Below are 26,599 nucleotides of genomic sequence, written 5' to 3'. Positions count from 1 at the left end.
CTTCAAAAACAATGTTTTTACTAAAATATTAAACTCCTTCAATTTTGTGCTTTTAGCTGACTCCTACTGGAAGCATATCACAGATTAAATCCATGCAGATTGTAAAGAATCCAGTGAAGACTTGTGACAAAGTGTATTCATTAATTCAAAGCCTGACTTCCCAAATTCGGCTAAAAATGGAAGACCCAAAATTTGCAGGTAATGTAATCTACAATATGTGCATTTAATAAAACTGCCTTATTTTAAAAAAAAACTGCTATGTGCTTTTTCAAGGGTTTTGTTTGTAATTTTTTTTTCAAGGCTTTAATACATCCATCGCTTTGGTTTCAAATGAAAGCATCAATCATAATAATGGGACACTGACATGCATGTTGCTGGTGTTTATACAGCTGTGCTTGCTGACCTATCCCGAAAAAAAAAAAAATGCAATCTGCAGTGATTCATTCTGATTTAAAATGAGAAACGCTGACATTTTGCAATGTTCTTATATAGATATTCAGCTCTACCACAGTGAGACTTTGGAGTTGATGCTGCGTCGGTGGTCCAAACTGGAAAAAGATTTCAAAACAAAGAATGGAAGATATGATATCAGCAAGATTCCTGATATTTATGATTGTATAAAGTATGACGTGCAGCATAACTACTCATTAAAACTGGAGAACACGATGGAATTGTATAGGATATCCAAGGCACTAGCTGATATTGTCATTCCTCAGGTAACTTGGCTTTATTTGACTGTAGTGGATATGAGTGAACTGAGCCCTCAGTTTGGCTGTGTGTCTTTGGCCATCCTAATGCCTGGTACACACAATGAGATTATCAGACGAATGAGCGTTTTGTTTTGCATGCTAGTTTCATATCGAAAATAAAGAGTTTACAAGTGGCAAATTCTCGTACAACAGAAAAAAAATTCTGAAGAGATGTTATGTGTTGTAGTGTATTTTATTGTATTTTTGCGAAATTCATATGATCTGGTATTGTACAAGAAACATTTTCGTGCTTGTCCCATCGAGTAATATCAGATGAACTGTCGTGATCGGCTCTTGAAAGCTGTGTACTAACAATCAGATTATCCTACAATTTCTTTGAAAGAGGTATTTCCCTAAACGCCTATCAGGACAGCACGTGAGAGTGGCTCCTCCCACTTGCCAACAGGAAACACGTCTTCCACCGAACTTTAAAAGGAGGCTCCTTCCCACATGTTGCAGGGTTTTTTTTTGTTTCCTCCGGCAGGGAGAACTTATTGGGGAGTCAGGAACTCTTAGGTGCTGTCGCGAGAGTCCAGGCTTCCTGCTCAATCTTTTTTTTTTACCTGAGGTAGCTTGTTCCTCTCACGCCACAGAGTGCTGCTGGATGGGCTCCTTCTCCCTCTTTAAAGTGCTCGGAGAGAGCCGGTACTGCTGCATGTGCCACTCCTGGGTGGCGGTGAGGTGGAGGCGGACATTTTCTTTATTTTCTTTGCAACCACCTGCCTCTCTAAAAATGCCGCCACCATCTTGCGAATGGCAGTCAGTGACTACATCCACCAGAAGTGAGGTATCCGGAGGGGGCGGGGTCCACAGAGCAGGCACGGTGCATCATTTCCGCCAGAAGGCGCAGGGGGAGAAGGGAGAAATGGCGCTGGTGCACATTTGCCCGGTTCCGGAGCAGCGCTATTGGAGCCCGGAACCGGCTTCCTAGCCACACACACAACACACCACGATGGACTCGATGGCAGTGAGTGGGGCAGGAACAGGCACCAGTAAGGCCCAGGTTTGGGGTAGATGTAATACTGCCCTATTTTTACTATGGTGTCTCTCTTTTTCAGGAATTTTCACCTGGGGTACACCTTTCCCCCATTTCAGCTGATTCCGTTAGTATTGAGAAAAATACAGAAGGAAAGAACGTCGCTAATTCTGATTACTCCATTCTGGCCAAAGAGAGCTTTGTTTTCCACCATTCTGCAAATGGCAGCCAAACCATTTTGACAGTTTCCTCTCAGATAGTATTTGCTTCTACAAGGCCCAGTGCATCACCCTGATGTAGCCAGGTTAAGCCTCACTGCCTGGTATCTGAGGAGCAGATGCTAAGGAACAAGGGTTTGTCAGAACCTTTAGTAACCACTTTACTTTCTAGTAGGAAGAAAGTAACTAGAGCTATTTATGCCAAGGTGTGGAAGGTCTACATTTCTTGGTGTCGTTCAGCAAATAGAGCTGTGGAAGACATTGTTTCAATATTAGAATTCTTACAAAAGGGTACAGACAAGGGTCTTGCAGTGAGCACTCTTAAAGTGCAAGTGACCGCTTTGGGGATTTTTCTTGAGAGATCAATTTCTTCAGAAACTTTGGTCGCAAGATTTTTCAAGGCACTTGCCAGATCCAGACCAGCTCCGGCTAAGCATTTTTCTTTTAAAACTGTATTTCTGGCTGCAATCACACCCTCAAGAAGAATCAGAGAACTGCATGTGCTATCAGTTAAAGCAGTGGTCATCAACCCTGTCCTCAGGGCCCACTAACAGGCCAGGTATTATGTATTACATAATGGGGAGATGCAGACTAGAATACTGCAATTACTGAGCAGCAAATTATATCACCTGTGATATATTTCAGTTATCTTGAAAACCTGGCCTGTTATTGGGCCCTGAGGACAGGGTTGATGACCACTGAGTTAAAGAAACTTTTTTGTCTATTTATCCAGCTAGGATTGTACTTAAGACAGATCCAGGCTTTTTGCAAAAAGTAACGACGTTTCAGAACCGGTCGTAGGTGATCATCCTGCCAACCTTTTGCTCAAACCCTTCAGGGGAAAGGGAAGGTCTGTTTCACAACCTGGATGCGAGACAAACCCTATTACGTTACCTAGAAGTAACAAAAGATTTCAGGTCCTCGGACTCGTTATTTGTTCTTTTTTAAATGGCTTAAATCAGCTATTTCAGCGATTTTCTGCCTGAAAACGCTATGCTCAGGTGTGAATTTGGCTTATTTTCATTTGGGATGGTAGAAACCACTTGCGTATCTAAGGCAATGCATGACTTTGGAATATTGAAATCCTTATGGCAATTAGCCACCTAGAGCCCCCCATTTACCCCTTATAGTGTAACTGCATTTTTTGGTCATCGTACAAAGATTTTCCAACAAATCTGTAATGAGTGGCTAAGTTAATTATTTCTAAATGATGGCCCTGCAAGGCATCATTTTCATGTGCGTTGTTTTATCAAGCCAACAAATCGGGGGGCGGGCTTGATTAGGCTATTTTATGGCACCTTATAGGTGCATTGTGATTAAAAATTCCATACTTCAGAAAAGCAGACTGTATAATTCTAAAGGCATTTGCTACACACCAAAAGACAGGGGTTTTACCAACAACATTTATCATGAATGCATAACAGTAAAAATTCAGTTGAATTTAGTTTTAAGTAGTCAGTTTGCTGTATAGAATTTGCAACCCAAAAGTTCTATGACAAGGCTCAGGGGGGAAAAAATATATTTTACCATGCGTTGTCTCTTAAATAGCATCGTTTCAGAAATGAAAAGTATTGGAAGTGATGATCAAAGCATGAGTAACTGGTAAAAGGGCTTTCTGAACGAGCTATTTCAGTTTTGTATAACTATCTTATAGGACGTATCGCTTGAAGGTTAAGATTCTAGCAAAAATAGGATGATTCCATCTATGATTGATTCTTTTTCACCTGAACTTTAATTAAAGAATAATTAAGAAAAAAAATAAGGCCTCATTCTCTGGGCCCAAAAAAGACCTTTATAATGTCACCTAAGCAGCATATTTGTGCTGTTCTCATTTGTAGTTCTCCACATAGAGTGATGGATGTGTGGTTATGTGTACAGCCACTGTATGTCTCAACCTTCCATTGATCTGTGTGTGTTGTCACCCATGGCTCTTTGCACACATCTGTGACTCCCAGCTGCAGAAATATGCTCTTTCTTGAAACTGTACACCCCTTCGTGGCAATGCAAATTAGCCCTAAACATACACACTTGTGCATAAGTGTGAAGCACATCTTTAAATTGGAAGCATTATTTGTTTTTTTTAACAGTGTTGCATACCTACTAATTTCACAGTTGAATCAGTAGTACAAATATATGTTATTTATTAACTCCACAGTACAGTTTTCTGTAGCTTTAATTGGAATTTGTAAGTTATGTTGTATTTGCGTGCACTAGTAATGATTTTGGCGTATAATTATCAAAATAATTGTTTCGTTAAACAATCACATGACTCTCCTTAAATCTACAGTGCCTTGCGAAAGTATTCGGGCCCCCTTGAACTTTTAAACCTTTTGCCACATTTCAGGCGTCAAACATAAAGATATAAAATTTGAATTTTTTGTGAAGAATCACCAACAAGTGGGACACAATTGTGAAGTGGAACAAAATCTATTGGATAATTTAAACTTTTTTAGCAAATAAAAAACTGAAAAGTGGTGCGTGCAAAATTATTCGGCCCCTTTACTTTCAGTGCAGCAAACTCACTCCAGAAGTTCAGCGAGGATCTTTGAATGATCCAATGTTGTCCTAAATGACTGATGGTGATAAATAGAATCCACCTGTGTGTAATAAAGTCTCTGTATAAATGCACCTGCTCTGATAGTCTCAGGGTTCTGTCGAAAGCGCAGAGAGCATCTTGAAGACCAAGGAACACACCAGGCAGGTCCGTAATACTGTTGTGGAGAAGTTTAAAGCCGGGTTTGGATACAAACAGATTTCCCAAGCTTTAAACATCCCAAGGAGCACTGTGCAAGCGATCATTTTGAAATGGAAGGAGTATCAGACCACTGCAAATCTACCAAGACCTGGCCGTCCCTCTAAACTTTCAGCTCAGACAAGGAGAAGACTGATCAGGGATGCAGCCAAGAGGCCCATGATCACTCTGGATGAACTGCAGAGAACTACAGCTGAGGTGGGAGAGTCTGTCCATAGGACAACAATCAGTCGTACACTGCACAAATCTGGCCTTTATGGAAGAGTGGCAAGAAGAAAGCCATTTCTCAAAGATGTCCATAAAAAGTCTCGTCTAAAGTTTGCCACAAGCCACCTGGGAGACACACCAAACATGTGGAAGAAGGTGCTCTGGTCAGATGAAACCAAAATCAAACTTTTTGCCCACAATGCAAAACGATATGTTTGGCGTAAAAGCAACACAGCTCATCACCCTCAACACACCATCCCCACTGTCAAACATGGTGGTGGCAGCATCATGGTTTGGGCCTGCTTTTCTTCAGCACAGACAGGGAAGATGGTTAAAATTGAGGGTAAGATGGATGCAGCCAAATACAGGACCATTCTGGATGAAAACCTGTTGGAGTCTGCAAAAGACCTGAAACTGGGACGGAGATTTATCTTCCAACAAGACAATGATCCCAAACATACAGCAAAATCTACAAAGGAATGGTTCACAAATAAACGTATCCAGGTGTTAGAATGGCCAAGTCAAAGTCCAGACCTGAATCCAATCGAGAATCTGTGGAAAGAGCTGAAAACTGCTGTTCACAAACGCTCTCCATCCAACCTCACTGAGCTCGAGCTGTTTTGCAAGGAAGAATGGGCAAGAATTTCAGTCTCTCGATGTGCAAAACTGATAGAGACATACCCCAAGCGACTTGCAGCTGTAATCGCAGCAAAAGGTGGCTCTACAAAGTATTAACGCAAGGGGGCCAAATTTTGCACGCCTCACTTTTCATTTTTTTATTAGTTAAAAAAGTTTCAAAAATCCAATAGATTTCTTTCCACTTCACAATTGTGTCCCACTTGTTGGTGATTCTTCACAAAAAATAAAAATGTTATATCTTTATGTTTGAAGCCTGAAATGTGGCAAAAGGTTGAAAAGTTCAAGGGGGCCGAATACTTTCGCAAGGCACTGTAGCTAATTTAGTGGGAATCTAGTATGGGTTATACAAGGGTGAGTGGCTTCATTGTTTTCCTTGATGCTGAAGAGCCCTGTTTAGCTGAATTACAAAACTTGGAGCCAAAAACCACCCACCTACCCTGTTTCCCCAAAAATAAGACCTAGCGTGATTGTCGGTAATGACTGCAATATAAGCCCTACCCCCCAAATAAGCCCTTGTAGGTCTTATTTTCAGGGTAGGGCTTATTTTCGGGAAAACAGGGTAGGGCTTATTTGGGGGCTTGGGCTTATATTGCAGCCATTACCGACAATCATGCTAGGTCTTATTTTCAGGGAAACAGGGTAATAGTAAGTAGGACCCCATTTTGCTGCCAAAACAGCCCTGACCTATTGAGGCATGGATGTCCACTAGACCTCTGAAGGTATGCTGTAGTATCTGGCCATCAGTAGCAGATCCTCTAAGTTGTGAGTTGGGGGCTCCATGGATTGGACTTTTTTTTCCCAGCACACCCTACAGATGCTCAGTTGGATTGAAAATCTGGATAATCTGAAGGCAAATTCACCACCTGGACCACCAACCATTCTTGAACCATTTTTGCAGTGTGACAGGGTGCATTATCCTGCCAACGAGGGCACTGCCTACTCTACTCCCAAGTAGGGTGTACTTGGTCAGCAGCAGAGTCTAGGCAGGTGGTACATGTCAAAGTAGCATCCACATGAAGGCAGGGCCAAGGTTTCTCTGCAGAACATTTCCCAAATAATCACACTTCCACCGCCAGCTTGCCTACTTTCCATGCTGCATTTTGGTTCTAACTTTTCTGCAGCTAAGCAAAACGCACCGGCCAATCACATAGTGTAAATGTAAATTTGATTTACCAGACAAGGCCACCTTTTTTTTTTTCTTATTGCTCCATGGTCCAGTTCTATTGCCCACGTTCCCATTTAAGATGCCTTTGAGTCAATATGGGTACTTTGACCGATCTGTGGCTACGCAGCCCCATATGCAACAAACTGTGATGCTCATTTTTTCTGCTTTCAACAGCTTTATGGACAACCATATTCACTTGCTGCCTGATCTATTCCAACAATTTTCAGATGCCATTGTAATTACCATATTTATCGGCGTATTACACGCGCCGGCGTATAACGCGCACCCCAAGTTTAGGAGGGAAATTTAAGGGAAAAAAACCTTACATTTAAATGCCCATCAATGCGGCCTTCTCAGTGTCCATCTGAAGCCTTGTCAATGTCATTTGCAGCCTTGTCATGCAGCCTGTCCATCATTGCAGCCTTGTGCATCGCTGTCCCCTTGTCAGTGATAATTTCAGCTTTTATTTTTAAAAATGGCACCGCCGAGATGTCCTGTGTATCTCGGCGGCTCCTGATAGTTCTCGGCCGCCTTCCGCCGTTTTCGGCGGCCTTCGGCCATACTCGCCGGCTTTTGGCCACCATCGGCCGTACTCGATGGCTTTCGGCCGTTCTCGTCAGCTTTCGGCCGCTCTCGGCCCTTCTCTGAGTTTTTCGGCCACCGAGAAGGGCTGAAGGTGGCCGAAAGCCACAAGAAGGGCCGAACCAGAGCTCAGAAATCGCTCAGAAATCGCGGAGGATCGGCGTATAACACGCACCCGTGATTTCCCCCTGATTTTAAGGGGGAAAAAGTGTGTTATACGCCGATAAATATGGTAAATTTACGGCCTTCTACACTGCGGCTGGTAAACTGATTTTTAGGAGCATTTGGGCATTTTTTCCAGCAGCCCTTGAACTCTCCTCAATGATATCTTATGGGTACACGTACATAGTAGTTTAGAAGCAGAAAATCACATTCCGGACAGTAGTTTAGTGGCATTTGAAACCCCTAAAACGTCTAAATGCAGTAATTCGAGTTTACAATCATTTCTGTTTATCGCCGGAAATATTTCTGACCATTTACAATGTGCAAAAAACACATAGAGAGAGATTTTCCTACATTTACGAAAAAAAGCTTCTAAACGCTAATAAACGCAACATGTAAAAATGGGCAAAAAGGAATGTTTTTAACCATTGTTTACTAACTGTCAAGTTCCAGCATTCTGAAGAGGTTTTCAAACGTCCTGTGTACATGAAGCCTGAGTGTTGTCACCAGAATGAGCGGTGAAGAAAAAACTAATTGTTCTAGTGACCATTATCAATGAGAAAATGATAGGAAATCCAAAATTTCTGTATCCTCTATTGGGAGACACAGGAATTCAGCAATTCTTAAATATCAGGTTATACAGGAGACTGGCAAACAAAATGCCCCTGTTTAACCCCATCTCTAACAGTCATGCCTCTTTTTTATCCTCACTAGCATCCTAGTGGCCTTAATTTTTTTTAGAAAATTGTATTTTCAATGAAGTGTGCTCCACTTGTGGTTGCTACTACTTTCTTGAAATGTTTTATACATGTAGCCTTTCTACCATCACTGAAGTTCGAGCAGAAAAACTAATAGGATGGAACACAGCCCCTTCACATACACCCCTTGTCCTATCACCGAAAGCCTTGTATACTTTGAAAAGAGTACAAGACATTTTCTAAAAAGAGGAGCACTGTACAGTGCGAGATCTGCTGTGCTCCAGCCCGGACTGTCAGTTTCACTATTGGAACTTCAGCAGTGACATCACCATCAGAGTCCACCCGTAAGTATCATTTTTCAGGAAAGAAGCATTCAGCAGTGGAGGACACGTTAGAAGCACCTTATTGGTATCTAACTAATGCCCCTTAAGGATTTTGCCTACATTTCAGCTTTAAATTTGATCTCCATGTTTCCTGTCACTTTAAATATGTTAACTATTTATTTTACTAAGTGCAGCAGTGTCTCTAAGCACTGTATAATCTGCACGTAGCTTCAGCTCCATACAGTACACAGTGCAGGGTTCTGGCTGTGAGACAGACTTCCAGTCTCACAACCTGAAATAAAATAGTAGGTCTGAGCGGCACTCAGCCATTCATAGACTGCTTTGTATTCTGTGAATGAATGCATAGTTTCCTCTGATTTGCTGAGGAAGGCTAATGTCACACTCTCCGACCCATCCAATCAGAGGAAGCCTAGTATCTGGCTGAGCAAGCTTTTGTTCCGGGTGTGAGACAGGAAGTCTGTGTCTCACAGCCAGAACCCAGTACTGTGTACTGTTTGTAGCTGAAGCTACATACAGTGCTTGGGGCCATTGCAAAAGGTGCTTCCAATTAGTTTAAGGGTGTGCACACTTATTCAATCATATTTTATTTTTACTTCCCTTCACCCAAAAGATTTCAGTTTGTTGTACAATTGAGTTGTACAGTTTAACAGGTCACATTAAGGTAGAAAAAGTTGTCAATTTTTTTACATAAGAGAAACCTGACATTTTATCAGGGGTGTGTAGACTTTTATTTAATGTCCAGTATGTGTATGTATATAATATATATTTTTATTTTTTATATATATATTTTATAGTGCAAAAAAATAAATAACTGAGTGATCAAACACCACCAAAAGAAAGCTCTATTTGTGAGAAATAAATTTTATTGGTGCACAGCGTTGCATGACTGCACACTTGGTTAAATATGGCCTGGCCATGAAGTCAAGTGATTAACCACGTGGTCTATAAACCTCATCCCTCATTATAGTGATTATGTTATTTTATAGTGGAGTTCCAGCCAAAAATGGAACTTCGGCTGTAAGGGAAGGTGACCTCCTGACATGCCACATTTGGCATGTCATTTTTTTTTGGGGTAGAGCCGATACCCTCTTTTTAGAGCGTTCCAGCTCCCACTTCCTCCCGGCATACTGCGGCACCGGAAAGGAGATCACCTCTCCCCCCTCCCACGTCACAGGTCCCAGATGATTGCCCAGCCAGTTTCTGCTCGTGGCCCCTGCATGCACAGTGGGTGCCCAGCTGTGAAGCCACAGCCGGTGGCCACAGTTACAATGCCGGCGCAGCAGAGAGGAGGGGGGAGATGAGCGGGGCTTCGTTCCCCCACATCGCTGGACCCTCGGACAGGTAAGTGTCCAATTATTAAAAGTCAGCAGCTGCAGTATTTGTAGCTGCTGACTTTTAATAAAATTTTTATTTATTTTTTGCGGAACACCGCATTAACTATGCTTTTCGAACTATAATGATTATAATCTTCCATTACCTTGTAGTAGCTGACTTGCTGAATAATGATGTGGAGATTTTAGTTTGTCACACTGGAATTATAGAAAGCGCCTCAATAAATGGAAGTATATATAAATGTAAACCATAATGTTTAGTAACAAAATTAACAAATAGGGTTATTATGAAGTGTTTGTATAGCGGGTGGACAGGACTGTAATTTAAAATGTTTTGACCAGAAACGCATGAGGCATTTACTTTTGTGTATTGTATTTTAGGAATATGGTATATCCAAAGCAGAAAAACTGGAGATCGCTAAAGGTTACTGTACACCTCTTGTTCGAAAGATTCGCTCTGATCTACAAAGAACACAAGATGATGACACAGTAAATAAGCTTCATCCACTGTAAGAAGCTTTATTCCTTTGTTTCCTGATATTACCATACTGTATTAGCACTCACGGAAAGTATGAGCTGTCACAGCTTGCCGTTAGTAATGATGGAACTAGATGGACTTGTGTCTTTTTTTCAACCAGACTAACTATGTAACTATGTTATGTTGCTGTTAATCTGTATTTGTATTCACCATTTTGGTGATACTTCTTAAGACAACTGAAAAGGACACCTATCCTTACTGAACAGACATAATGATGTTTTTTTCCTTAGTGTCTAGAAACGTACAGTTGGAGCAATACCTTAAAACCACACATGCTTTCCTGCCAAATTGGATAGCTAACACACACAGGAAAAGCTGGAATCTTTTGTTTTCCAGGTATTCTCGCGGTGTGATGTCTCCAGAACGGCATGTGCGCACACGTTTGTATTTTACCAGCGAAAGTCATGTTCATTCACTACTGTCAATTCTTCGTTTTGGAGCGCTCTGTGATGTAAGTAGTAGGGAGTTCTAAACCTATAATATATTTACATCTGTATTGTGACTTTGAACCTTTTAAATTGTTAAAGTGGTTCTAAAGGCAGAACCTTCTGAGTGCAGCTGCCCTCCAGCCCCCTAAATACTTACCTGAGCATGATCTCAATGCAGCAATGTGCATGAGAACAGCAGCTCCCTTGGCCTTCTCTCTCCACTTTGGACAGAGAGGCAGCAGCGGGAGCCAGTGGCTCCTGCTGCTGTTAATCACAGCCAGTGAGGAGAGAGTGGGGGGGGGGGGCAGGGCAAAGTCATGCTCTGTGTGTTAATGGACACACAAAGCTGGCTCTGGAGCGAACACGCAGGGGTGTCCCAATAGCAAGAGGCTTGCTATGGTGGTACTCGGCAGAGGGGAGAGACCAGGCTGCTCTGTCCTAAAGGCAGCTAAGTAAGACATGAAAAAGAGGTTTTGCTTTTAGAATCACTTTAATGTTACCTAATTGGTTGCATTTATGCCAGAGGGCTAATTAATTGAATAATTGCAGTGAACAGAGCTTGAATCCCAAAACAAAGATTATTATATTGCAGCTTACCAATTCTTAGATATGGTGGCTGCATTTGTTTTTGTTTTGTTTTTCTTTTGTTTTTGCTGTCCAGCCAAAGTAACAATTAGAGGGTTGAAACAAACCATGTACAATGATCGGCTTTTATTCATTTATGTAAAACCTTTATCTCAAAAGAAAAAACATGTTGCTGTAACTGCTTAAAAAATGATTAGCTAAAAAAAATATATATAAATTATTAACTAAATTTCAGCTTTAATTTGTTAGTCAAGTCTCAATTGTTCCTCCATCCTGAGTGGAGATACCCTAAGACAGGAAGTGATAATAAAGGGGGGAAAAAAGTCTAAAAAGAAAACTAATGCAGCTGTCATATTTTAAGGATGGGTAACCTGAAATATAATAAGCCTCAAAGTGTATGATGTGTAATGCAGGAGTATCTATGTTTATGGTGATCTGTATTGTGGCTTTTTCTTTATTCTCTATCTCGGAAGTCCATCAGAAAGGAAGAATGAACAAGGAACTTTTATCTGTGCTAGCTATGATGTGGTGAACAATATATGACCTACTATATGTAATTGAGCCTATTTTTAATGGAATAATCCACTTTCAGTACCCCTAATTAACATTGGATATTTAATCAGCCAAGCTGTAGTCTAAAATGACCAAACAATGTCAGCAGACAGTGAGAAATATATAGGACAGATCTTCATACCAAAAAAAATCTACTTGGTGTAAAAAAACTATTCCCAAAAAAATATATATTTGGACTGCTATCTAGGGAAATGGGCAAACATATTTAAAAAGTTACACTGCATTGTCCACTTATATACATCTATACCCGGGGCAAGTCCTCCAAAGAGCACACCATATGCAGGGCTACACCAATAACTTGATAGTAAGTGCACACAGTAACTTTTTTCTTCTTCTTGTTGTGATATGTTTGTTTTGCCTCTTTTCTCAGAATAAGAACACAATCTGATGAATGTGTTTTCCATTTTAATCTGTAGGAGACAAAGGATGAGCAGTGGAAGAGAGCGATGGACTACCTGAACTTTGTGAATGAACTGAATTATATGACACAGATTGTTATCATGTTGTACGAGGACCCAAACAAGGTAAATGGACATGTATTACTAAGCTAGTTAGTAGCTGAATGCAGATTATAGAGGGGATTTTCATGGCTCATTGTAATTCTATATAGGATCTGTCATCTGAGGAGCGTTTCCATGTGGAATTGCACTTTAGTCCAGGTGCAAAAGGCTGTGAAGAGGATAAGAACTTGCCTTCAGGATTTGGATATAGGCCAGCATCCAGAGAGGTTTGTTTTGAATTTAGTCTTGTTCATGCTTATATAATTTCCTAAAATGGGTTCCATTGGTTATGGAAAGCAGGATTTAGTTTCAACATGGAAAGCCAATTAAATCGCTAAATAAAGCCAGCTAAACATTCCACAACTTAACTTGCAATGGCAGAGCAACTAATTTGCCATCTAGGAATTATGGACCATGCAGAATAGTGGAAGTTTTTATCACTTAATAAAAAAAATGAAATATATATATATATATATATATATATATATATATATATATATATATATATATATATATATATATATATATATATATACACACACACAGTTACAGCTGTGTTCATAAGTTTACATACCCTGGCAGAATTAGATTTTTAGAGAATATGAATAACACACAAACTTTTCTTTCACTCATGGTTAGTGTTTGGCTGAATCCATTTATTATCAATCATCTGTGTTTACTCTTTTAAATCATAATCACAACAGAAACGACCCAAATGATCCTGATCAAAAGTTTACAATGTATTGCCCCCTTTAACATCAATGACAGCTTGAAGTCTTTCATGGTATTTGTGGATGAGGGTCTTTATGTTCTCAGATGATAAAGCTGCCCATTCCTCTTGGCAACAAGCCTCCAGTTCCTGTAAATTCTTAGGCTGTCTTGCATGAACTGCACATTTGAGATCTCCCCAGAGCGGCTCAATTGAATTAAGGTCAGGAAACTGAGATGGCCACTCCAGAACCTTCACTTTATTCTTCTGTAGCCAGTGACAGGTCGACTTGGCCTTGTGTTTTGGATCATTGTCATGTTGGAATGTCCAAGTACCGCCCCATGTGCAGCTTCCTGGCTGATAAATGCAAATGTTCCTGCAGTATTTATTGATAACATACTGCATTCATCTTGCCATCAATTTTGACCAAGTTTCCTGTGCAGCTCACATATCCCCAAAACGCCTGCAATCCACCTCCGTGTTTCACGGTAGGAATGATGTACCTTTCATCATAGGCTTGGACTCCTCTCCAAATGAAGCATTTATGGTTGTGACCAAAAAGCTCAGTTTTGGTCGCATCACTCCAAATGACTTTGTACCAGAAGGTTTGAGACTTGTCTCTGTGCTGTTTGGCGTATTGTAAGCAGGGTACTTTGTGGCATTTGCGTAGTAATGGCTTTCTACTGGCGATTAAACCATGCAGCCCATCTTTCTTCAAGTGCCTCCTTATTGTGCATCTTGAAACAGCCACACCGCATGTTTCAGAGACTCCTGCATTTCACCTGAAGTTATTGTGTGGGTTTTTGCATCCCAAACTATTTTCCTGGCGGTTGTGGCTGAGATTTTATTTGGTCTACCTGACCGTGGTTTGGTTTCAACAAAACCCTTCATTTTCCACTTCTTGATTAGAGTTTGAAGACTGCTGATTTGCATTCTCAATTCCTTGGATATCTTTTTATATCCCTTTCCTGTTTTATTTAGTTCAACTGCCTTTTCCCGCAGATTCTTTGACAATTCTTTTTCTTTCCCCATGACTCAGAATCCAGAAACCTCAGTGCAGTACTGGATGAAAGCTGCAAGGGTCTGTCAAAAGTCCGGAAATTCATTGACCTTTAATACATACACATTAATTACAAGCAAACAGATCACAGGTGAGGATGGTTACCTTTTTGAATAGCCATTCAAACCCCTTTGTGTCAGTTTGTGTTCATGTTATCAAACCAAAATAGCCAGGGTATGTAAACTTTTAAACAGGGTCATTTGGGTAGTTTGTTTTAATTTTGATTTAAAAAGAGTAAACACAGTTGATTAATAATAAATGGCTTCAGCCACACACTAACCATGAGTGAAAGAAAAGTTTTTGTGTTATTCATATTCTCTGAAAAATGGCCAAGAAATCATAAATTCTGCCAGGGTATGTAAACCTATGAGCACAACTATGTGTTTAACCCTTTCATTACTAAGCCTATTTCTGATATTTGGTGTTTACAAGTTAAAATCCCTATTTTTTGCTAGAAAATTACTTAGAACCCCCAAACATTATATATAATGTAGAGAATAAAATGGTGATTGTTGCAATATTTTATGTCACACGGTATTTGTGCAGCAGTGTTTTTAAACTGATTTTCTTGGGAAAAGGGACAATTTCATGAATTAAAAAAAAAAAAAACATAGGTGACGCGTTCATTTTTTTTTTTTTTACGGTTACCAGTTAGAGTTACAGAGGAGGTCTAATGCTAGAATTATTGTTCTCACTCGGACGAGTGCAGCGATATCTCACATGTGTGATTTGAACACCATTAACGTATACGTTTTCTTTCCTGCGCGAGCTCGTGGTGACGGGGGCGGTTTGAATTTTTTTTTGTTTTATATTATTAAATTGTGTTTTTAAAAAAATAAAAAATTTGATCACTTTTATTGCTGTCATAAGGAATGTAAACATCCCTTGTGACAGTAATAGTTGGTGTAATAGGTGGTGACAGGTACTCTTTATGGAGGGCTCGGGGGTCTAAAAGACCTCCAATCCCTCCATTGCACTGAACACAGTGTATCTAAAATACTGTGACGTTGCTTCCTTGTTTACATCAAGGAGACTGGAACAAAGCCATTTCCGGCTTCATTCCAGTCTGTTACTAGCCACCGGAAGTGGTGGATCATCGATCAGCCCTCCTGTGCCACCGGGAGGCCCTGGAAGAGTGGCGGGAGGGGGGGGGGGCGTCCCCTCCCGCTCCTTCGGGATAATAACCGAGTGGCTTTTAGAAGCATTGCTTGTTATCCTTGGAAAGCTGATCGCCCGCTCTAAACAACAGTACCGGGATGTTAACAGCAGCTGCGGACATCATCCCGGTATAACCCCCGAAAGCCAAGTACGCACATCTGTCACTGGAGTCCTCTGAACCAAATAAGTTTATCTTGATCTCCTCAAACCACAGGACATGGTTCCAGTAATCCATGTAATTTAGTCTGCTTTTCTTCGGCAAACTGTTTGTGGGTTTTCTTGTGCATCATCTTTAGAAGAGGTTTCCTTCTGGGACAACAGCCATGCAGACTAATTTGATGCAATGTGTGGCGTATGGTCTGAGTACTGACAGGCTGACCACCCAACCCTTCAACTTCCGCAGCATTGCTGGCAGCACCCATAAATCTATTTCCCAAAGACAACCTCTGGATATAACGATGAGCATGTGCACTCACCTTCTTTTGTCGACCATGGCAAGGCCTGTTCTGAGTGGAACCTGTCCTGTTAAACCTCTGTATGGTCTTAGCCACCATGTTGCAGCTCAGTTTCAGGGTCTTCGCAATCTTCTTATAGCCTAGGCCATCTTTATGTAGAGCAGCAATTTTTTTTTCAGATCCTCTGAGTTCTTTGCCATGAGATGCCATGTTGAAATTCAAGTGGCCAGTAGAGAGAGAATGAGAGTGATATCACCAAATTTATTCACACCTGAGGCCTTGTAACACTGAGTCACGTGACACTGGGGAGGGGAAAATGGCTGATTGGGCCCAATTTGAAAATTGTACTCACATTTTTGGCGAGAGGTTTAGATATTAACCACGTAAGCCCCGGACCAATTTGCAGCCAAAGGACCAAGCCCTTTTTGCGATTCAGCACTGCATCGCTTTAACTGACAATTGTGCGGTCGTGCGACGTGGCTCCCAAACAAAATTGGCGTCCTTTTTTTCCCACAAATAGAGCTTTCTTTTGGTGGTATTTGATCACCTCTGCAGTTTTTATTTTTTGCACTATAAACAAAAATAGAGCGACCATTTTGAAAAAAATTCAATATTTTTTTACTTCTTGCTATAATAAATATCCCCCAAAAATATATTAAAAAAAAACATTTTTTTTCCCTCAGTTTAGGCCGATATGTATTCTTCTACATATTTTTGGTAAAAAAAAAATCGCAATTAGCAATTATTGATTGGTTTGCACAAAAGTTATAGCATTTACAAAATAGGGGATAGTTTTATAGCATTTTTATTTTTATTTTTTTACTAGAAATGGCGGCGATCAGTGATTTTTATTGTGACTGCGACATTATGGCAGACACATCGGACATTCTTGACACATTTTTGGAACCATTGTCATTTATACAGCAATCATTGCTATTTAAATGCACTGATTCTTGTGTAAATGACACTGGCAGTTAACCACTAGGGAGCAGTGTTGGTGTTATGTATGACATTATGTGTTTTTTTTTTTTATTGTAGGGGGCGTGGCCTGGCATGTGACATCAGTGATCGTCCTTCCCTATAAAAGGGAAGAGGCGATCGGTGACAGCCACACTAGGAAGCACGGGGAGAGGTTTGTTTACACAGACCTCTCCTCGTTCTTCAGCTCTGTGACCTGATCGCGATCGGGTCCGCTGGTCCCGAGGCCACGGTCACGGAGCTCAAGATCGGGTCGGGTGCGCACCGCTGGCAGCGCGCTCCCGACCCACGGCTGGGCAGGAAAAAAGCAACGTAGAGGTACGTGCTTGTGCCCAGCCGTGCCATTCTGCCGACGTACATTGGCGTGAGGCGGTCCTTAAGTGGTTAATGGCTGTGTGTTGAGTTATTTTGAGGGGACAGCAAATGTATAGTTATACAAGCTGTACACTCACTACTTTATATTGTAGCAAAGTGTAATTTCTTCATTGTTGCCACATGAAAAGATATAAAATATTTACAAAAATGTGAGGGGTGTACTATGTGTGTGATATTTTATATATATATATATATATATATATATATATATATATATATATATATATATATATATATATATATATATATATAGTGTATAATGTGTGTGTGTGTGTGTGTGTGTGTGTGTGTGTGTATTTTGAACAATTAACTTTTCTAATATGTTCCTTCTTGTCTGTCAAATAACCAATTAGAAGCATTTTGTTTTGGATGGGGGGGCACATCAATCTGCCTGAAACCTCCTTGTGGGTCAATAACGTCCTGTGCTCACTGGTCAGTCTTAACCATTGCAACATTCAGTTATCTTTGAGGACTACGGAACCTGCCCCTCTGTTATGGAGAAGAGGAAAAGGGAGGCGTTCTATTGTCCAGTCTTAGGGTGACATTGCTACATCTTTCAATAGATACAGTCCTCTGAGTGAAATGTTGCCCAAGTACAGAAAGTGTGTTACTGGCAGAATGACCAAAGAAAAAAGAAATTTGAGTCATTTTTTAAATATCTTTATAACATTGAATAACTATGAATCTAGCCTTGGCCATTGTACAAGAATGTTCAATTTCTTAACTCACCAGGACGCCAGTTTTAATTAAGAACATTTTCAAATTGTTTTCCATTGTTGCCAATTCTGCAAACCATGTAATACTGAAATGCTATTCACGGTTAGACGTTTCAACCTCCTTTTATGAAATATTACAACATTTTAATTTATATATAGTTTGTGTGTGTATATATATATATATTTTACAGTGGATCTAAAAAGTCTACACACCCCTGTTAAAATGTCAGGTTTCTGTGATGTAAAATTATGAGACAAAGATACATCATTTCAGATCTTTTCCACCTTTTAATGTGACCTATAAACTGTACAACTCAGTTGAACAGCAAACAAATCTTTTAGGTGCAGGGAAGTAAAAAAATAAATAATATGGTTGCATAAGTGTGCACACCCTTAAACTAATACTTTGTTGAAGCACTTTTTGATTTTATTAAAACACTCAGTCTTTTTGGGTATGAGTCCATGAGCATGGCACATCTTGACTGATTGCAAAAACACTCCATGTCTGTCAGATTGCGAGGGCATCTCCTGCACAGCCCTCTTTAGATCACCCCACAGATTTTCAATTGGATTCAGGTCTGGGCTCTGGCTGGGCCATTCCAAAAGTTTAATCTTCTTCTGGTGAAGCCATTCCTTTGTTGATTTTATATGTATGCTTTGGGTTGTTGTCATGCTGAAAGATGAAGTTCCTCTTCATGTTCAGCTTTCTAGCAGAAGCTTGAAGGTTTTGTGCCAATACTGACTGGTATTTGGAACTGTTCGTGATTCCCTCGACCTTGACTAAGCCCCCTGTTGCAGCTGAAGAAAAACCGCCCCAAAGCATGATGTTATGGCCAAAAAGTTCAACCTTGGTTTCATCAGAACATAGCACATTTTCCCACATGCTTTTGGGAGACTCTAGTTGTGTTTTTTCATGATTTTACCCGGGTTTGGATATTTTTCTTAAGAAAAGGCTTCCGTCTTGCCACTCTACCCCATAGCCCAGATATATGAAGAATACGAGAGATTGTTGTCACATGTACCACACAGCCATTACTTGCCAGATATTCCTGCAATGCCTTTAATGTTGCTGTAGGTCTCTTGGCACCCTTCCTGACCAGTGTTGTTCTAGTCTTTTCATCAATTTTGAAGGGATGCCATGCTCTGGGTAATGTCTCCCTTGTGCAATATTTTCTCCACTTGAAGATGACTCTTTACTGTGTTCCATGGTATATCTAATGCCTTGGAAATTCATTTGTACCCTTTTCCTGACTTATACCTTTTAACAATGAGATCCCTCAGATGCTTTGAAAGCTCTCTGTGGACCGTGGCTTTTGCTGTGGGATGCAACTAAGAAATTGATAGGAAAGACCTACTAGAACATATGAACTTTATTTGGGGTTAATCAGATGTGCTTTAAATAATGGAGTGTAGGAGTGGAGTGTACTGACTCCTATTTAAGTTTGAATGTGATTGCTTAATTCTGAACATAACTACATCCCCAGTTATAAGAGGTTGTGCACACTTATGCAACCACTTTATTTTTTTTATTTTTATTTTTTTTACTCCCCCCCCCCCCCCCCCTAAAAGATTTCAGTTTGTTTTTCAACTGAGTTGTAAAGTTTATAGATCACATTAATGGTGGAAAAAGTTCTGAAAGATTTATGTTGGTCTCGTTTTTTTACATCACAGGAACCTGACATTTTAACCACTTAAGCCCTGGACCATTTTCCAGGCAAAGGACCAAGCCCCTTTTTGCAATTCGGCACTGCGTCGTTTTAACTGACAATTGCGCAGTCATGCGACGTGGCTCCCAAACAAAATCGCTGTCCCTTTTTTCCCACAAATAGAGCTTTCTTTTGGTGGTATTTGATCACCTCTGCGGTTTTTATTTTTTGCGATATAAACAAAAATAGAGCGACAATTTTGAAAAAAATTCAATATTTTTTACTTTTTGCTATAATAAATATCCCCAAAAAATTATATAAAAAAACATTTCTCTTATATTCACCGACCGACACAGCTCCTCTCTGTAACTAAATGGGTTTGTTAGCCTGCCATTAGGAGAACTAGGCAAAAATTGTAACACAATACACAGAACTTTAGTCCTGCCCCGGAGGGCAGTCCCTGTGCTAACGACCCTCTCTGCTCCCAGGCAGAAATTTTTTGCCTAGTGAAGGAGAATGACCTAGGAACCCTGCAGGCCCTTTGGTATAATAAATATCCCCCAAAAATATATAAAAAAAATATATATTTTTTTCCTCAGTTTAGGCCGATATGTATTATTCTACATATTTTTGGTTAAAAAAAATGCAGTAAGCGTTTTTTATTGATTGGTTTGCGCAAAAGTTATAGCGTCTACAAAATAGGGGATAGTTTTATGGCATATTTATTCATCTTTTTTTTTTTTTTTTTAACTAGTAATGGCCGCGATCAGCGTTTTTTATTGTGACATGGCGGACACGTCGGACAATTTTCACATATTTTTGGGACCATTGGCATTAATACAGCAATCAGTGCTGTTAAAAATGCGTTGATTACTGTAAAAATGTCACTGGCAGTAAAGGGGTTAACCACTAGGGGCCAGTGTAGGGGTTAAGTGTGTGTGTTTTTAATTGTAGGGAGCGTGGCTTGGCGTCTGACGTCACTGATCATCTTTCCCTCTAACAGAGAACAGACTATCAGTGACAACCTCACTAGGAAGCACGAGGAAAGGTTTGTTTACACTTACCTTGCCTCGTTCTTCAGCTCTGTGACCCGTTCGCGAGACATCGGCGGCAATCGGGTCTGCGGGTCCCACAACCACAGTCACGGAGCTCAGGACCGGGTCGCGAGTGCGCCGCCAGCGGCACACTCGCGACCCACGGCTGGGCACTTAAAGGGAACGTACAGGTACGTGATTGTGCCCAGCTGTGCCATTCTGCTGACGTATATCGGCGCGAGGCGGTCCTTAAGCGGTTAACAGAGGACTTTTTATATCCACTGCATGTGTGATTGGGTTTTGGCGTAGGTTGACAATTCCTGACCCATTCACAAATCCGCATCTAAGGGCTATATAAAATGTTTTTGTTTAGTCACTCTTTAATTATCGCACATTGTGTGATAGTTAGAGGTATGGGGGTACATTTATAACATTGTATAATAGTGAAGCTAGCCTTGGCCACTGCACAAGAATGTTACATTTTTTTTTTTAACTCGCCAGGTCGCCAGTTTTAATTAACCATTTACAGACCGGACCATTTTGCTGGTCAAAGACCAGACCACTTTTTGCGATTCGGCACTGCGTCGCTTTAACTGATAATTGCGTGGCCGTGCGACGTGGCTCCCAAACTAAATTGACATCCTTTTTTTCCCACAAATAGAGCTTTCTTTTGGTGGTATTTGATCACCCCTGCGGTTTTTATTTTTTGCGCTATAAACAAAAATAGAGCGACAATTTTGAAAAAAACACTTTATTTTTTACTTTTTGTTATAATATCCCCCCCAAAAAAAAAAAATATATATATATATATATATATATATATATATATATATATATATATATAAATTTCCCTCAGTTTTTAGGCCGATACGTATTCTTCTACATATTTTTGGTAATACAAATCGCAATAAGCGATTGATTGGTTTGCGGAAAAGTTATAGCGTTTACAAAATAGGGTTAGTTTTATTAATAATTTTTTATTATTTTGTTTACTAGTAATGGCGGCGATCAGCGATTTTTTTTTTTTTTTAAATATTTTTTTTATTGTGACTGCGACATTATGGCTGGCGCTGGCGGCGCTCTCACGATGGCAGGGTAGCATTAAAGATTGGACGTACCTGTACACCAATATGCCTGCCCGTGCCATTCTGCCGACGTTCATCGGCGTGCGCTGGTCGGGAACCGGTTAAGAACATTTTCAGATTGTTTTCTGTTGTCAATTCTGCAAAATATGTATTACTAAATGCATTTCACATTTAGAGACATTCAACCTCCTTTTATGAAAAAAAAATGCAAGTTTAAAAAAAAAAAAAAACAGGCTATTGTAAGGCTTCAAAAACGAATGAATCCCATCAGAGAGATAGCAGCAACATTAGAAGTGGCCAAATCAACAGTTTGGTACATTCTGAGGGAAGAATGACGCACTGGTGAGCTCAGCAACATAAAAAGGCCTGGACATCCACGGAAGACAACAGTGGCAGATGATCACAGGATCCTCTCTATGGTAAAGAAAAACCCATTCACAACATCCAGACAAGTGAATGACACTCTCTAGGAGGTGAGCATATTATTGTCAAAGTCTACAATCAAGAGAAAACTTCACAAGAGCAATTACAGAGGGTTTACCACAAGGTGCAAAACCATTCATAAGCCTGAAGAATAAAAAAGCCAAATTAGACTTTGCCAAAAAAAAACCTCTAAAAAAAGCCAGACCAGTTCTGGAAAAGCATTCTTTGGACGGATTAAACTAAGATTAATCTTTACCAGAATGATGGGAAGAAAAAAGTATTGAGAAGGCTTTGAACAGCTTATAGTCCAAATCGCACAACATCATCTGTAAAACATGGTGGAGGCAGTGTAATCACAATAGTATGCATGGCTTCCAGTGGCACTGAGTCATTGGTGTTAATTGATGATGTAACTGAAGACAGAAGCAGCCAGATGAATTATGCAGTGTTCAGAGATATACTGTCAGCCCAGGTTCAGCCAAATGCAGCAAAGTTGATTGGACGGCGCTTCACAGTACAGATGGACAATGATGCAAAAGACACTGCAAAAGCAACCCAGGAGCATTTGAAGGAAAAGAAGTGGATTATTCTACAATTGCCGAGGCAGTCACCTGATCTCAACCCAATTGAGCATGCATTTCTCTTGCTGAAGGCAAAACTAAAGACAGAAAGACAAAGAACGGACGACAGCTGCAGTTAGAGCCTGGCAAAGCATCAGAAAGGAGGAAAACCCAGTCTTTGGTGATGTTCATGGATTCCAGACTTCAGGCAGTCATTGCCAGTAAAGATTTCTCAACAAAATATTACAAATTAAAATTTTATTTATTTATTATATTTGTTCAATTACATTTGAGCCCCTGAAAATGGGGGGAATGTGTATAAAAATGGTTGCAGTTCCTAAAATTTGTACTATGTATATTTAACCCCTTGAATTAAAGCTGATAATCTGCACTTCAAATTCATTTGGATTGTTGCGCTTTAATTTTATTCTGGCGTCATATAGAGCCAAAAGTATGAAAATTTGCCTGTTTCCAAATATATATGGACTTAACTCTGTGTGTGTGTGTGTGTGTGTGTGTGTGTGTGTGTGTGTGTATATATGCACACTGCTCAAAAAAAATAAAGGAACACTTTGAAAACACATCAGAGCTCAACGAGGAAAAATATCATTCTGGTTATCTATACTGATATGGACTGGGTAATGTGTTAGGAATGAAAGGATGTCACATCGTTTGATGTAAATGAAAATCATCAACCTACAGAGGGCTGAATTCACATACTCATCTTTTCTGACTGTTTTTGCTAGTTTTGCATTTGGCTAGGGTCAGTGTCACTACTGGTAGCTTGAAGCGATACCTGAACCCTATAGAGGATGCACAGGCAGTCCAACTCCTCCAGGATGGCACCTCAATATGTGCCATTGTCAGAAGGTTTGCTGTGTCTCCCAGTACAGTCTCAAAAACATGAAGGGAGATTCCAGGAGACAGGCAGTTACTCTAGAAGAGCTGGACAGGGCTGTAGAAAGGTTCCTTAACCCATCAGCAGGACCCGGTATCTGCTCCTTTGTGCAAAAAGAAACAGGATGAGCCCTGCCAGAGCCCTACAAATTGTCCTCCCAGCAGGCAACGGGTGTGAATGTCTCTGACCAAACAATCAGAAACCGACTTCATGAGGGTGGCCTGAGAGCTCGACTTCTAGTGGGCCCTGTGCTGCACTGCCCAGCGCCATGGAGCGCAATTTGGCATTTGCCATTGAACACCAGAATTGTCAGGTCTGCCACTGGCGCCTTGTGCTTTTCACAGATGGACAGGTTTACCCTGAGCACATGAGACAGACATGAAACGGTCTGGAGAAGCTGTGGAGAAGGTTATGTTTCCTGTAACATCGCTCAGCATGACCGGTTTGGTGGTGGCACCCTGACTGCCATTAGGTTTTGGGATGAAATCCTTGGACCCATTGTCAGACCCTACGCTGGTGCAGTGGGTCCTGGGTTCCTCCTGGTGCACGACAATGCCCGGCTTCATGTGGTAAGAGTATGAAGCCAGTTCCTGGAGGATGAAGAAATTGTTACCATTGAATGTGTTTTATGTTTTATGTATTGGTTTATCCAATGCCACCAGGTTGCATCTCAGTGTGTTTCAGAGCCCAGTGATGCCCTGGTCCAGATTTGGGAGGAAATACCCCAGGACACCATCCGTTGTCTCATTAGGAGCATTGTCTCATTAGGAGCATGCCCCAACATTGTCAGGCATGCATACATACATACATACAAGCATATGGAGGCCATACAAACTACCATTTTTTTGAGTTGCAATGAAATTTCAGCAACATGGACTAGCCTGCTTCATAATTTTTTCATTTTGAATTCAGCCTTTTAGTGTCCCTTTAATTTTTTTTAAACTGTGTCTGTGTGTGTGTGTGTGTGTGTGTGTGTGTGTGTGTGTGTGTGTGTGTGTGTGTGTATATGTATATGTATATATGTATATGTATATATATATATATATATATATATATATATATATATATATATATATATATATATATATATATATATATATATATATATATATAAAAAATGCCATTTCCGGACCCATTCACAACATGCTGCTCCTATGAAATCTAGTCATTCTTCATATAAAAAGATAATTTCCTTGTATGAAGTATTTGTGTATATTGGGTGCTGCTGCATACTGGATACTGCAATACTTTCAGCCCCCCCCCCCCCCCCCATCCTTGTTGGGAAGAGGAGCTGCACCATTATATACAATGGCTGCTCAACAGCTGCTTCTGTGGCTGCAGGGACCCTGGGCCCCTCACCTACACACGTCACCTCTATAGTGGACAATACTGTTCATGTACACTCCATCACCTGAACCTAACTCAAATCTGCAATCCTCTGAATTTCACCTGGGCTTCTTGATTCCCTTGCACATACCCTTCCACAATGTGACAAAAGGCATTATTACTTCCGGCTTTGGCATACATTTTGTGAGTACCCTTGGTGCAGTTTCACAATCTGTACCATGGGATGGTGGATTATAAGCACAGGGGCAGCGATCCTGGGGCCTGATCAGCTTGTGATTTTTATCTAGGGAAGGTTTTTCAGCTACTGTGTCTGAGTGCATGGGAAAAACTGCAGCCATGATAGCTGACTCAGTGCACGGGCTGCAAGTGTGCTTACACGCTTTCTTCTTCAGAGTTTGGGCTTTCTTTCCCTGGGAGTGCAGTTACTACTACACAGTCATTTTAAGGTAGTATTGGACTGTTTCCTTATTTAAGAAATTGGTACAAGAGGAGTCTCAGTCTGCATACGTAACTCCAAAACTTAAAGCGGGAGTCCGCCGGGACTCCGCGTTTTTTTATTTTTTTATTTAATTTTTTTTAAAAGCCAGCAGCTACAAATACTGCAGCTGCTGACTTTTAAAATAGTGACACTTACCTGTCCAGCGCGCCCGCGATGTCGGCACCTGAAGCCGATCTCTTGATAGTCTCTCGGGTGCTGCCGCCGCCATCTTGGGTATGGGAATCAGGAAGTGGAGCCTTTCGGCTTCATTTCCCGATTCCCTACTGCGCATGCACGAGTTGCGCTGCGCGATAAGGATGGACCCGCTGCCTCTGAGATCTGTGTGTTTCCCAGCAGGCAGCGGGGGACTTTCGGAAAGGGGCGTAATCTACGCCCCTTTTCGCAGAGAGCTATCCCGGAAGTGGGTGCAGATACCTGTACTGTACAGGTATCTGCACCCCCTCCCCCCTGAAAGGTGCCAATTGTGGGGCCGGAGGGGGGGAGGGTTCCGATGAGCGGAAGGTCCACTTTAGGGTGGACCTCCGCTTTAAGGATACTGCCTCCCCTGCCATGACATTCATTCACAGCCCTCTGTGAATGGGAAACTACAAGTCCCAACATCCTTTGCGGTTGTCGGCTTGTATCACTGTTGCGCGCTCTGGTAGTTCATTCATTTTTCCTGTCAGTGTGTATCTGTCTGCCCGTATGGGGTATGAGCAGAGACAGATATTTAAGAAGTCTGCAGGAGTCCTGCATGGCATCTGCAATCTGCTGATTGGGCATTCAATGCTCTCCAGGGTCCAAGTAAAAAAGAAAGAAAATACATTTTTTATATATATATTTTTTTTGCAAACCTGCACCTGCAAAATGATGTGCTTTTATTATTTAATAAAAAAAAAATAAAAAAAAAAGCAAACGTCTCTTAACCACTTGCCGACCGCCTAACGCCGATGTACGTCGGCAGAATGGCACGGGCAGGCATAAGCACGTAAATGTACGTGATTTGCCTCCCGCGGGTCGGGGGCCCGATCGGGCCCCCGCCCGGTGCCTGCGGCGGTCGGTTTTCGTTCGGGAGCGATCCCGGACGAGGGGACGGCCATTCATTCATGGCCACCCCCTCGCGATCGCTCCCGACGAATGGAAATCCCCGGTGACATCACTTCCTCTCCTGTAATGTAAACACAGGAGAGGAAGTGATGTATTCTCTCCTCCGTGTCGGTATTTTTCGTT

At 41.1% G+C, this 26,599-nt stretch overlaps 1 protein-coding gene across 5 annotated transcripts in view; it reads left to right on the top strand.

Annotated features, from left to right (window-relative positions):
* The window catches only part of PPIP5K2 (diphosphoinositol pentakisphosphate kinase 2), a 200,490-nt gene that overhangs the window by 134,702 nt on the left and 39,189 nt on the right, over window positions 1-26,599 (top strand). For all 5 annotated transcript variants that reach the window (XM_077462328.1, XM_077462326.1, XM_077462325.1 and 2 more), the window contains exons 18-23: window positions 57-198; window positions 493-716; window positions 10,205-10,332; window positions 10,698-10,812; window positions 12,364-12,471; window positions 12,558-12,674. In XM_077462328.1, the coding sequence (XP_077318454.1) occupies window positions 57-198; window positions 493-716; window positions 10,205-10,332; window positions 10,698-10,812; window positions 12,364-12,471; window positions 12,558-12,674 (834 nt within the window). The remainder of the gene's footprint in view (window positions 1-56; window positions 199-492; window positions 717-10,204; window positions 10,333-10,697; window positions 10,813-12,363; window positions 12,472-12,557; window positions 12,675-26,599) is intronic.

The sequence above is a fragment of the Lithobates pipiens genome, unplaced genomic scaffold (assembly GCF_037356315.1).
Source record: "Lithobates pipiens isolate NorthernLeopardFrog02 unplaced genomic scaffold, aLitPip1_a1.2 Scaffold_3, whole genome shotgun sequence".
Taxonomy (NCBI): domain Eukaryota; kingdom Metazoa; phylum Chordata; class Amphibia; order Anura; family Ranidae; genus Lithobates; species Lithobates pipiens.
The sequence above is the reverse complement of the archived record's forward strand: the minus strand, read 5'-3'. Positions and strand labels throughout refer to the sequence as shown.